Source organism: Dermacentor silvarum, chromosome 2 (genome assembly GCF_013339745.2).
Source record: "Dermacentor silvarum isolate Dsil-2018 chromosome 2, BIME_Dsil_1.4, whole genome shotgun sequence".
Lineage (NCBI taxonomy): Eukaryota > Metazoa > Arthropoda > Arachnida > Ixodida > Ixodidae > Dermacentor > Dermacentor silvarum.
The window spans coordinates 134300330-134312946 of NC_051155.1; the positions used below are offsets into that span (position 1 = coordinate 134300330).

Here is a 12617-nt window from a genome sequence, read left to right on the forward strand (position 1 = left end):
CCTGAGTAAACCAGTTCTGTACAAGCCTGAGTAGACTGACGTAGGAGCAGTGTCGCTCGACCCATTCGTCTTGACGGCCGCCCATCTGTTTTCGGTGAAATACTTGTAATCAAGGGCTTGAACCCGCCGTGGTTGCTCAGTGGCTATGGTGTTGGGCTGCTGAGCACGAGGTCGCGGGATCGAATCCCGGTCATGGCGGTCGCATTTCGATGGGGGCGAAATGCGAAAACACCCGTGTACTTAGATTTAGGTGCACGTTAAAGAACCCCAGGTGGTCCAAATTTCCGGAGTCCCCCACTACGGCGTGCCTCATAATCAGCACTGGTTTTGGCACGTAAAACCCCATAATTTTAATCAAGGGCTTGAGTGCGTTTTGGTTGTGCTATACATTTTGTTCACTCTTTACTATACATGCAAATGCATGACCCCATATTACAATTCTGTGGGTCTTCTTATACTGTCAATGAAATACATGTATTGTAAAGGTGCCCACAAAATAACTTGGAACGCCAGACCGGTAACCGCTCGTCGGCGGAGCACACCCGCGGATAACTACAGCCTTCGTCTGCGCGTGCGCGGCATCCCTAGCCAGCAAGCCTCGGTACCTAGTGCATCTAAATAGGCGTTGCCTTGCGTCAAGAAATTTGCGGTTTGTTCCTCTTAGCGCTGCGACAATACATCTGGGGGGAATCGGGGCCTGTAGGCTACAGCGTGCTCACACGCTATGCAAGGTAAATACATCTGGTAGCGAAGCTTCCATAGAAGCCCATACGTTCAAAACATGGTTGCTTACCGGTGGTTCATGGGGCTTAGCGCCATCTGTGTGAGGAGGGAACACTTCCGGCGGAAGAAAAAATAATTTGACGTCATATTCGTCAAAACTAGAAGTGACGTCATTTTGTTCTCATAGGCACGAAATTTGTTTTCGGAGGCCTGCCATTGAGCTGTATATTCAAATGCCCCGCCATTCGACTTCATGGGCGTTCCGAGTTTTCAGCGCGAAAAGCGATGCCGGAAAAGATCAGCCGTACGGGTGTCGAAATCGCATCGCTGCACAGAACATACTTTCTTTGGAGGCTGACGAACGCTTTGGGCGTAGATTGCGTAGACTGCTCGTCCTTTCGTCGGACGCCAAGCCCGTCGGCAAGCGCTGTTGCACGAAAGCAACTAAAGTAAACAAGTATCTGACGGTCGCAACTCACTACTTTTGACTGCACAGGTTAAGGAACAATAAAACTACCCGCGTCACCTAATTCAGACAAACGTCAACATGCAACACAACACATGTGAGGGGGGATTATTGCAACAGGTGAACTTTACGAGCGCGCCTTTCCACGCACTCCAAGAGCTGCATTGCATTGCAACTGATAGCGGCGTCAACGCCCGCCGCTATCGATGGGCGCTCTCACGGTGGGCGCTGAAACAAGGTATTTATTGATAATAATCAAGTAAAACAGAGTGGTATCTTCTTTTCTCGCCATGCGTATATAAAATGGATTAGGAATTTTATTTTAGTTGAATGAATCTAACTGGGTCTCCCTTTAATTTAAAAAATGCTTTTTTTCTTTCCCATTGTTTATTCCCTCCAAACATAGTCGCGCTTCAATCGCTGCTCCCATAACCACCCTTGCTGATGTCGGTGACAATTGGTTCTGAACCGCTTTTCGCCCGAAGCTTCGCGACCTATGTGGATCGACCTTGCGCTATGCAGCGTATTTTCTAAACGCACGCGTAATCCTTGTGGCGTATTCTAGAAGAAATTTGCATTCATTCTAAGAGATAGTCATGGTTTCTGGATAGCTTGCTTGGATGGATCCATGAGTGTGCATAACTGAGTGGTGACCAGTGAGTTCACCATGCTCTACTTTTAATTATACCTAAAGTCTTGCATATCTGAGTCAGTTATTTCGATTAAAGAAACTATGAATTCGCAGCTTATCTTTCATGTGGGCGAGCGCCACGGCTCGCCTATAATAGCACTGTAGCGCACTTTTCAAACGGATTATCGTGATGCGCTATGTAGTGTTTTAGTACTTGTGCAATTATATTCCAAGCCGAATTTACTACCTGGGAATAAGATCAGAACTTTGACTGTAACACGACGCCTCATTTAACAAGGATGACTGCGTGCAGTAATAAAAGTTTTCAAAATGACATCAGAGGCCGTATTCTAACACACCGATTTCATGCATGTGGCACTATAATAAAGGTCTCTTCAATGCTTCGCAGTCACAATGAACATAGCATAATGCTCTATTTATTTACGAAATCTGGCTGCTTCGCTGCAGTTCTAGTAGGGAGTACTCTAACATTTGATCGCGTGTCTGCGTTGGTTGGCGCAAACATTCAATTTTTGGTTCGATGTGTTAATACGTTGCTAATCAAGGGGGTGTTACAGCTATGTGAGTTCAATGCGTAGGAAAAAAACGTTCGGTGGGGTCCCATATCGATTGATAAGGTGACTTTGACGGCGAAAGCGTTAATGCGTTAGCGTCATTTCACTTGCGATAGCTTGCTTATGTTGGTTAATTAATTAAATAAGTATTATTTGGTAATTAGGAATAATTGTTTTCTAACTTGCTGTCACGAAGTCTTTAATTGATCCTAATTAGTATCTGCTGCTCATTGGAGCAGTTAATTAGTCTTAATTTTACGTGACCCGTCTTATCACGGAGTCTTAGTCTTGAATTGATGTTAAGTAATATCCGTTACTGTTCGCAACCCTTAATTATCTTTAATTAGTCGTAATTATTCTTAGTTCCTTAGTAATTCACTTTGGCACGCTTTAATAAACGTTGTATAATGTCTGTGTTTTGGTCTTGTTAATTACCCGAATTACTTTTAATTAGTATTTGCGATACTTGAAATAATCGTTAATTGCTTTATCTACTTGGTGCTAAATTCCTTACATGCTTTATTATAACGGTAGAGGTGTAGTATGCCGCTTTCTGATTTTTGCTACCACAAGTGTTGTCGACGATGGTCACATTCCGCGACCAATAGCCAGTTAAGCCTTTCGCTTTAAAAGGCGCCGATGCCCATTAATGCGATGGCACGAGCGCTTATGGCCCATCGCGTGCACACGCGCGCACACAGCGTTTCAGAGACCGCATCCGGACAGCCCCCCTTTGACAACGCTAAAAGCATCCAACGCTATTCTTTTGGAGCAAGGCAACACCTGTTTAGATGCACTGGGGAGCGAGACGAGCTTGCTAGGGAGACCGCGCATGCGCAGACCCTGGCGCTACTTTTTCACCGGCGCGCTCCGCCGGCGAAAGGCCACCGGTCCGGTGTTCCGAGTTATTTTGCTCTCCGTGAAAGCGCGCGGGGGGACGCGCGCTTTCACGGAGAGCGAACGCATGGCGGAGATCAAACGTGACTTCTTCCGTCGTGCGAAATGCCGTGGGGGTATCGGAGGGAGGGGGGCGACGCTGTGCTGCGGCACCAAGTGCGTATGTTGGAAACGGGCGCAAGGGGAACTGGCGACTCAATCTCCCACGGGAAAGGAGGAAAGCGGGAAGGCAGCGCGGGAGGGAGGGGGGCGGATTCTACTTTGCCAACAACAGCGTACTTGTATTTCGCGCCGGTGCGGGTGTCGCTGCGCACCGTATCTCGAAAGCGATGTCCACACGGCTCTGACTTTTGTATGCGCTGTTTTCGCCCCTCAGTTTCCGTTGAAGCGATAGACCGCACGAAGCGTTGCTCGCTGCGGCGCCGCACTTGCTCACGCCAGCGTTTTGACAGTGGTTGTATGCGGTCATCGAGTGTGATCTATTCATGTTTGCTTGTGCGCGCTGACACCACGCTTGTTAATACAGTTAGTAAGGGAATGTGTCCAAGTTTATGCAGCCGATAAAACTACGATCCCTACTCCGTATAGCTCTCTACTAATTTGCTATCGCAATTGATGTTTCGCATTTCCGGCAAAACTGCGACATTTTTCTTCATTTTAAATGCTTGGTTCGTACGAGCGATGTCCAAGTGGTTTAAAAATGCATAGTAGCTTGCAAGGTTAACGTAGCAGAAAGAAAGCATTTCCTAAACACGGCACATTTCAGCGAGTTCTGCTCCGGAATTTGGGTAATGTCGCGGCGCGGTCAGCGCTCCTGCAAGAGAGCACGAACACCGCCCGCTTGCATGCGAAGTGGGAAAGGATCGCTTCCGCGGCAACCCTCCTCCTCCAGACGGCGCTCTCTCCCTATACCTTCCTCAGTGACGTCATGAAGGCATTGTTTTGTTTGTGAAATATTTTCAGCAAGATATCCGGCAAACACCAGTGGTGGAGGCGGCGCTGCGTCCGCGTATCGGCATGGGACCGAGCGCCCCAATTTAGGTATAGGGAGTTTCCGGCCCCTGGTCCTACGACGCGTGTCAGCGATCGCGTGGCCGTCAGCGCGCCACCGACCCCAAGCAAAATAGGAAGAGGCTACTCCCTTTTGCGCCCGAGCAACCCTGCCGTTCGGTGACGTTAGCAGCGCAACTCTCGCCATCTCTCATACTATTGCGCAACTACACAGAACGCCAACTGCGCACAGCTACGTGGGGGAGTCGGATTACAGGAGACACGAGAGCCATGGGGGGAAAACTTCATGGTACGCGTGAGTCGAGTATCCCCATATCCCCCTTATCTTAAATGGTTACATATTCCCGGCGAAACATGCCACACTGTCTTACATGAACGCCTGCTTCCCAACCAACGGTAGTACATGCGGCAGTTGCCATGTCGAGGGAATGTCCGCGCACCACACCCAAGAATTAGGGACATTTCGTTCAGCTTCCTTTTTTCACCATCACGTGTCTTGCGGACCTTAAAGAATTCGGAATTCCCGGCATGACATATGCGATGACACACGCCTAAAGAAAACACAATAAAATAAGCACACCCTCACACTGCCGCTTCGACTCGATACCTGAAAACGAGTGCGCTTAAGTGTCAGACTTATCTTGAAGACGGCCAACTACTGGCTCGGCTAGGAATGACTCAACGATTTTGCTAAGCATCTGGCCAGACAGCTCGTCGGCATTCCGGATGAGATAACGGCGGCGGCTAAGCGTCCACATAATTTTTTTATTACGCACCATCTTGTCTGCGAGCTTGCGAATACGTTAGCTCTCTGTATCATGAGTTTTTATGGAACTAGTGAGATGGCTTTAGAGCAAGCATTAGCTCGTACCTATCTCTCATGGCGGCTACCCAAATACATGTATAGCGCAGGAGTGTTATTCATGAGAAAGCCATTAAAACAATTTAAGTGAGAAAGTTAACTTAGAGTTACTCCAGTAAACGGAGATCTCATTTTGGGCATGGTTCTCATTTCAGCATTTTGGGCATTCCGATAAAAATTACAAGAAATTGGTAAATTTGAAAAAAAACACGAAGTTTACAAATCTATAGCTCAGCATTAAAAATAAATCTCACATTTCTATACCCTGCATCTGTTGGAGCATATAAAGCGCATACATCTGATCTACGAATTTAAATATTATGTGCATTGAGTGCAATGTTTGAAAAGGTGTTGTAAATGCCATATTCACAAATTAGGGGCATACTGCAGGGTGGCCTATGACAAATCATGGTTGTCCGCTTTAGATATATTGTTAGGTGCAATTTAAATAATTGCGATATCGTTGTTAGCTGCTGCCATACAAGGTTGTATACTTCTAGTTTTACAGTTTTACTCCTCGTTTTACCCACGCCGTATGTTCTATGCGCGAGTGAAAGCACGCGAGGGTGAGCCGGCGATCGCTGCTCAAGAGTCCTGCACGCTAGCGAACGAAGCGGGAAGGAAGCGCGCCGTCTCCCAGTCGCGTGCAATGCTCCAGATGAAGGGTAGGAGTAGGGGGCGGGGGGAAGGGGGAGGGTTACTACGCCGGTGTCCGAGCGACGGCGCGCGCCCGCGGGGTAGCGAGGCTCCGGGGGTCGGCCGCGTACTACGCCGCGCGCTCCCGCCCGCACGTCGCTCCCGCCGCTGTATCTTGAAAACCATCTGCGACGGGGGCAGAGTGCTTCCTCCCTGCGCTGTGTTTTCGGGACGAAGGTTAATTTCTGGACGAAGGTCATTGCAGCGGAGGCTCCAACGCGGTACGGCCCGGTGTTGGCACTTTCCGCACATGGTTTGTCTTTCGCGTCGGATTAGCCTGTGGCTCCTCGTTGCTTAAGGAGTGCAGCTTCAACATACATCAGCAGTGCTTACACGCCGCCTACTGCTTCGCTTCAGATGGCAAAAACTAAGAAAACTGTTGCGCTAAGCGGCGCAGAAAGGCAATGGCGACGACGGGCGAATCTCGCTTTGGAATGGAGAGAGACACGCCAGCGTGAAGCAGCGCTCGCTGCAATATCTGCCAATCGCATTCCTAAAGTTTAGCGCGTCGCAACACAACTGGATGCCCAAGACACTACGGACACTAGCCAGACCAAAATGCTCGTACCGTCACCGAAGCGACTCGGCAGCGGGAAGCCGCTCGCCAACCGCTAGACGCCGCTCGCCTTGCGCCAAGCAAACCTGCAACACGGTCGGCGGCCCGCAAATCGTGCGCCTTTCGCTGCAGCGGACCGTGAATTCACGAAGCAAACATGCAACAGCTAAGAAACGTTTCACTTTCGTGTTCTACCGATTCCTTTGAAAGAGGGATCTACCATACTTTTTTTTCTTTTGAATGAACCAAGCTACATGATGTGCTTGCTCATGACCGCAAAGAGATATTCACCATTTTTGTCCTTTAAGAGAACCTGGCCAGGGGCATCGCCGGCACGGAAATAGAAGGAAATATTTCGCCTGCAATGAACAGAACAGCTTATGTAAAATACATGCATAGAAATAGTTGGACTTCGGCTTATATGTTGATTTCGACACAAGACAGAGCCGAGGACCTGGTTGCCAAAGCTACAACTTTCAAGTTTCAGAAAAAAAGGAGGCCGATTATAGCTGAAGTGCAAAGAAAGTACCAGTTGTACTTTTTTTTGCATAAAACTTTCCTTCTGAACAATATGCAACATTCTATTGACATTCAAGCAGCTTTTCAACAACCAGAAAAGTAGCCACTCTCCTTTGTTTGCAGCATTGGGTTTATGCAGGCAATTCAAGAAAGCCTAATGTTTTGCTGATACAATTCGTTGGCGAATACCAAATTAGATTTAACCTTGAGGCTTTTCTATGCACTTTGTCACCTTGGTCGATTATTGCAGTTTGAAATTGTCCCTGTTAGCATGCTCTAATACGTATCAAATACAGGTGAAGTTCATGACTAGGCTAACAGATTCGTTGGTGGTGGTGAATTCTTTATTTCTCCCAAAATGAGGGGACCAGTCCAAGGACCAGTTGCGCAGGCGGGGATCCCTTGGTATTGCGCAGCCTCCACCGCACGCTGGATGATCCGGCGTTGGTCTGCTGGCTCGGAGGTACGTAGGAGGGACTCCCACGACTGTGGGGCGTTTGCGTTGTCTGTGTTGTAGTGCGTACAATTCCACGCCATGTGTATGAGAGTCACTGGAGCTGAGCAGTGTTTGCATCTAGGCGTTATTTGTTGCGGAAATATTTTACTGTATAAGGAGGGGGTTTGGGAAGCTGCCTGTTTGTAGTTTGCGCCATTGGACGGTCTCACGTCTTGTTAGGTCGCGGTGTGCGGAAGATATGCATCTTCCGAGTCGGTAGTACTAGAGGATGTCCGTGTAAGTGGTGAGTAGAGAATCATGCGAGATAGTGGTGTCAGGGGAATTGGGGTAGTGGATCCTACACTTGGTTCGGCAGCTAAGATCTCGAGCAAGTGTATGCACCAGGACGTTTCCACTGAGCGACTCTTGGGGTGGAGCCCACAGGAATAAGCGGGATGTGGAGGAGGTGGGAGTAGAAACTAAAGCACTAATGACGACTTTGGTAATAGGAGCAGTTAGCGCAAGCGCAATGGAAACCTCCTCTGCTGCGGTGACTGTTTCTGCTTTGCTAATGCTGCAGGCTGTGTACCTGCTACAGTGCGGGGCGAGGGCTGCCACCACCATCGCTGGTTTCGAGGGGTGGTAAGAGGCCTCCGTATACGTGACATTCGGACGTCCGCTGAAGCGTTTCTCGAATTGACGTGCACGGTCGGCCCGTCACTCGGCGTGGTGTTCCGGATGCATCCGTTTGGAAATGGAAGGGAGGAGGAAATTTTGGCGATATTCCGGTGTAAGGTCAATATAATTGGGTGCCGCCCTCGTTGGTGAGGTTCCAACTTGCTGCAGTACCGCTCGGCCAGCGTGTGTGAGTGACAGCCGCTCGTATTGGGTGGTGAGGGTAGCTTCAATCAGTTCGCTCACGGTGTTGGAGATGCCGAGAGCCATAAGCTTGTGAGTAGCTGCGGACATGGGAAGACCCAGGGCCGTCTTGTATGTTCTGCGAAGTGACGCCTCTAGCCGTTCGCTTTCGGCGCGGATGAGACGTAATTAAGGTGCGGAGTAGGTGATGCGGGAGCAGATGAAGGCTCGGACGGAGGCGCAGGAGGTTGTACTCTCGCATACCTCGGTGCTTGTTGGAGACACGCTTGAGAAGACGTCCGATCTGTACCACCGACTGGTCTATGCGTTGTTGCTGCCGTTTGCCTATAGGTGTAGACCCAGAATCCTGATGCGATCTGTAGGAGGGATGGAATTGCCTTGCACCTGGAGGTTGATTGGTGGGCGTCGTCCTAGGGACGGGATGACGATATACTCTGAATTAGTCGCCGAGCAGCTGAGGCCAACTGTATTGAGATAGTCTCCGACACGATCGATGGTGGTCTGGAGAGTCTCTTCAATCTGGCCGTCACTGCCGTGTGTGATCCAAGGTGTAAGATCGTCAGCATAAAGGTGTATGTGGAGGATGTCAGCCAGAAGCTTGGGCTGGCCTATCAGTGCAACGTTGAAAAGCAGCGGCGAGAGCACGGAGCCTTGCGCCGTGCCGCGGTTACCAGGAGAGATGGTGGAGGGATGTCCAGTGCCGACGCTGAGTTGTATCTTGTGGTCGGTCAGGAAGTCTCGGACGTACACATACGTGTGATGTCCGACGCCGAGAGTCTGGAGTTCTTGAAGAATCGCTTCATGGAGGATATTGTCGAAGGCCTTAGCAATATCGAGGCTGACGATGACTTTCGTGTTTAGTGTGCGACGCATGACTGCCTGGTGATGAGAAGCATTATGTCCGGGGCTGCTAAGTGAGGACGGAAACCGAGCATCGTGTCTGGTAAGACGTGGTGGTCTTCGAGGTAGCGAAGGAGTCTGGACTGGATAACGTGGTCCAATAACTTCCCAACGCAGGATGTAATGGGATGGAGGTTGGCCAAGGTGGGTGGTTTTCCCGGCTTAGAGATTAAGACTAGCTTGGTGCACTTCCATTCCTGCACGATGGTACCGCTGGCCCAACACTCTTGAAGGTAGTCGGTGAGGGCCTGAATAGAGGCGTCATCTAGATTCCTAAGCATCGTGTTAGAAATGCGGTCGGGCCGGCCGCCGAGTTGGTCTTGAGGCGATTGAGTTATGCACGGACCTCCGCTAAAGCGATAGGGGCGTCTAGGCCAGGGTTGGCGGAGCCCTGATAGGGGGGAGGCTGGTTGCCGGTTCGGGGCGGATGTAGGTGTCAATGAGCTCTTGTTTTAGCTCATCTGGCGTGCCAGGATAATGATGGAAGATTCGCTCAAGCTGCGTGCTCGGAGATCGCCTCCAGCCGGGTCCTCTAGATGTCGGAGAAGGTTCCACGTGTTACGAGGGTTAGGAGTCTTGTTCATCTGGTAACAAATGTTGTGCCAGCTCTGGCGGGTGAGTGCGATTGCATAGTTCTCGAATTGCGTGTGGGCGCGCGCCAGCCGACGGCGGATATCGCGGTCCCATTTTAGAGTGGCGCGAAGAGCTTCCAGCGTCTTCTTGCGCTCCCAGAGATGGGCGTACTAACGGTCACAGTGTGGGACTGTGTCCTCAACCACGACGGTTTGTGTTGCATCTGTAGCTTTCTTGACGATTTCGGCAGCCCATGCTTTGATGTCAATAATGGCGGGAGGTGTGGCTTGCTCTTTCCTGTGCGTGCGAAAGGAGTCCCAGTCAATCACCTTAGTCGGCCGCGTACGTTGCCTCGTGGGCTCTTGTATCACGATCTCGAGCATGAAGTGATCGCTTCCAAAGTTTTCGTTAGTGTGACACCAAGTAGCTTTGACTCCAGATCTGGTAACGGCGAGATCCGGCGTTCTATCTCGGTGTAGGCCCGAACCGAGTCTAGTGGGGTAGGAGACGTCTGTGATGAGGGTGAGCTGGTGCGTATGCCAGTCATTCCAGAAACGTCTGCCTTTAGCCGAGTCGCAGTGGTAGCCCAAGCGCGGTGGTGCCCATTGAAGTCACCTATGTTGAGGAGAGGCTGCCCTGGCGCTATCTGCTGGGATTTGAGGAATAGGGGCCCGAAAACGTCTTTATGGGCCCAGGGAGGGCTGTAAACTTTAAGCACAGACTAGTGTGACGTTTGCGCGAGAGTCGAGGTAATATTTCTAAGACTACGTGCTCGGGGAAAGTAGGATCCAAATTGGGTGTTGGAGTACAGTGAGATTACGTTTGACGAGAGTGGCTACTTGTAGCTTTACTCGTTCCGATAGGTATGTGCTGAAACCGGCATGTTTTGTGTTCTTGAAACCTTCTTGGAGGGCTATCAGTTCGGGGCGATCGGTCGTGGTGAGGAAATGTTGGAGGACCGGACGCTTACCTGCGAACCCGCGACAGTTCCACTGCCAGACGGTGGTGTTACCCGAGCTTATTTCCATGATTGACCTGGGAACGTTCTCGGGTTGGAGGAAGTGCCGGCGCAGAGGCCGCGAGTTCGGCGACCACTACGGGTTTTCCCTGGGCTTCTATAGTTTTACTCAGGGTCTCAATTTGTTGGGCGACCTGTGAGCGCATTGTCTGGAGTGAACGTTCGATTTGTGCTTCTAGAGCTCTGATGTGGGTGTAACTGAGTTCGTATTTTTGATCGAGTCTGTCGAGACGTGCCTGCCAATCCTCCGCCGGGGGTCGTTGTCGGCCGGGGCTTTGCAATTGTGTGTGGGTCGGCTAGAGGGTGTGATCTCCATAGGTACAGCTGTAGGTGGGACCTGCGGAGCGGGTGGAGACGGGGTGTGTGAAGTGGTTCGCTTTTCGAGAGCGTCTACTCCGAGTATGAGTTGTTGGATGACTGCTGTCAGTTCTACAATCGCTTTGTATGTGTCTGGAGTACTGGGAGTCCCTTCCTGCGTACCCACTGGTAGTTGATGTTCTTGTTGGACGGGCGGAGATGGCGGTGGCCCACGTGGCTGCCGCGGAGGAGGAGAAGAGGCTCGGGGCTTCTGGATGACTGCAGGTGGCCCGTGTCAGCTCCGGGAGGGAGCGCGAGTCCGCCTCCGGTGAGTGGTAGACTCAAGCGGTGGAAAGGAGCTCGAGCGGTCCCGAGGCTGCCACTGCCGGCTACCGGAGCGATGGCGATCGCATAGGCTGGTGTGCTGAAGCGCGACCTGCTTGGCGGGCTCTTGGGTCTAGAGTATGTTCGCCTCACCTTGTCGGTAATTCTCCCATTACCGGCGCTTGACCGTGTAGGGGATCCTGTAGATTTCCTTGCAGCGACCATCACCCATGACATGTTCCTTGCCACACAGGCGACAGCTTGGTTTGCACGTGTGGTTGTTTGGCGGATTTGATAGCCCGCAGCCTCTGCATTTGGTCGTTGGGCTAGCGCAGACGTCGGCTCGGTGACCGAGCTCGCCACAGTGATAGCACACTTAGTACTTTTTCTTGAATAAGTTACATCTGTGTCGACTGTTGCAAAAATAGACCCACGTCGGCACTTGAGGCTGAGCGAACGTGATGAGTACTGCGGTGGTGTTCCCGAGCCGCCGAAAGTCCACTATGGGTGGATTGCGGTTACCTTGTAATTCGGCTTGAACTGTCTCTCGGTCCAGTCGAAGATTGACGCCGCGAATAACACCACGGCCCGAGCTGTTGTCTGGAGCACAGTAGACGGAGACCTCATACTCCTTGTTGTCGATGGTTATCACTTTGAGTCATGGGACCTGTTCGGCTGTTTGGACGTTTGGGGTGCAGTACGCGAAGCTGTTCTAAATCAGGTTCGCTTGTATAAGGCCTTCGTGACGCAGTGCGTCCCTGGTGAACGAGCAGCCATGCAGATCGCTTCTAGCAGTTGGTAGGTCGAAATCATGAAGAGTAGCAGTCCGCCGCGTGGGCGCAGAATCAGCTTGAGAGCGTTGCTAGGTAAGCGAGGCTGGTTCGAAGCTACAGCATTCTTGGCTAGTAGGCGTCCTCGCTGCCGAGGCGTTCGTTCTGCTGCCTTCTTTCTTGCAGGTGCACCCGAGGCCTGGCCTTTGTTGTTTTGGGGTGGTTTATCCGGTCCCCATCTCTCTCTGGGGAAATCGGGTACGGCCTGGCCCTGGTGTTGTTCGCGCTACCCGGAGCTTGTTAACTTTAGTCAACCAACCGCTGGCTGCTAATTCTTCCCGAGAAATTGGGAGGCCCTCTACGGCGACTTTCATGGTGAACTACGGTGCACGGCCTGGGTCGACGGCGCGGCGCAGCTGGATAACGCGCAGCTGCGACGCGGAGCTCCGTACTCTTCGTCGCGACGCGGTAGGCCTAGCGAGGC

The 12617-nt window shown here is 51.2% G+C and overlaps 1 protein-coding gene across 2 annotated transcripts in view; it reads right to left on the reverse strand.

The window, feature by feature from the left end:
• The window catches only part of LOC119440403 (uncharacterized), a 104424-nt gene that overhangs the window by 7820 nt on the left and 83987 nt on the right, over positions 1–12617 (reverse strand). For both annotated transcript variants that reach the window (XM_049661624.1, XM_037705314.2), the window contains exon 3: positions 6709–6776. In XM_049661624.1, the coding sequence (XP_049517581.1) occupies positions 6709–6776 (68 nt within the window). The remainder of the gene's footprint in view (positions 1–6708; positions 6777–12617) is intronic.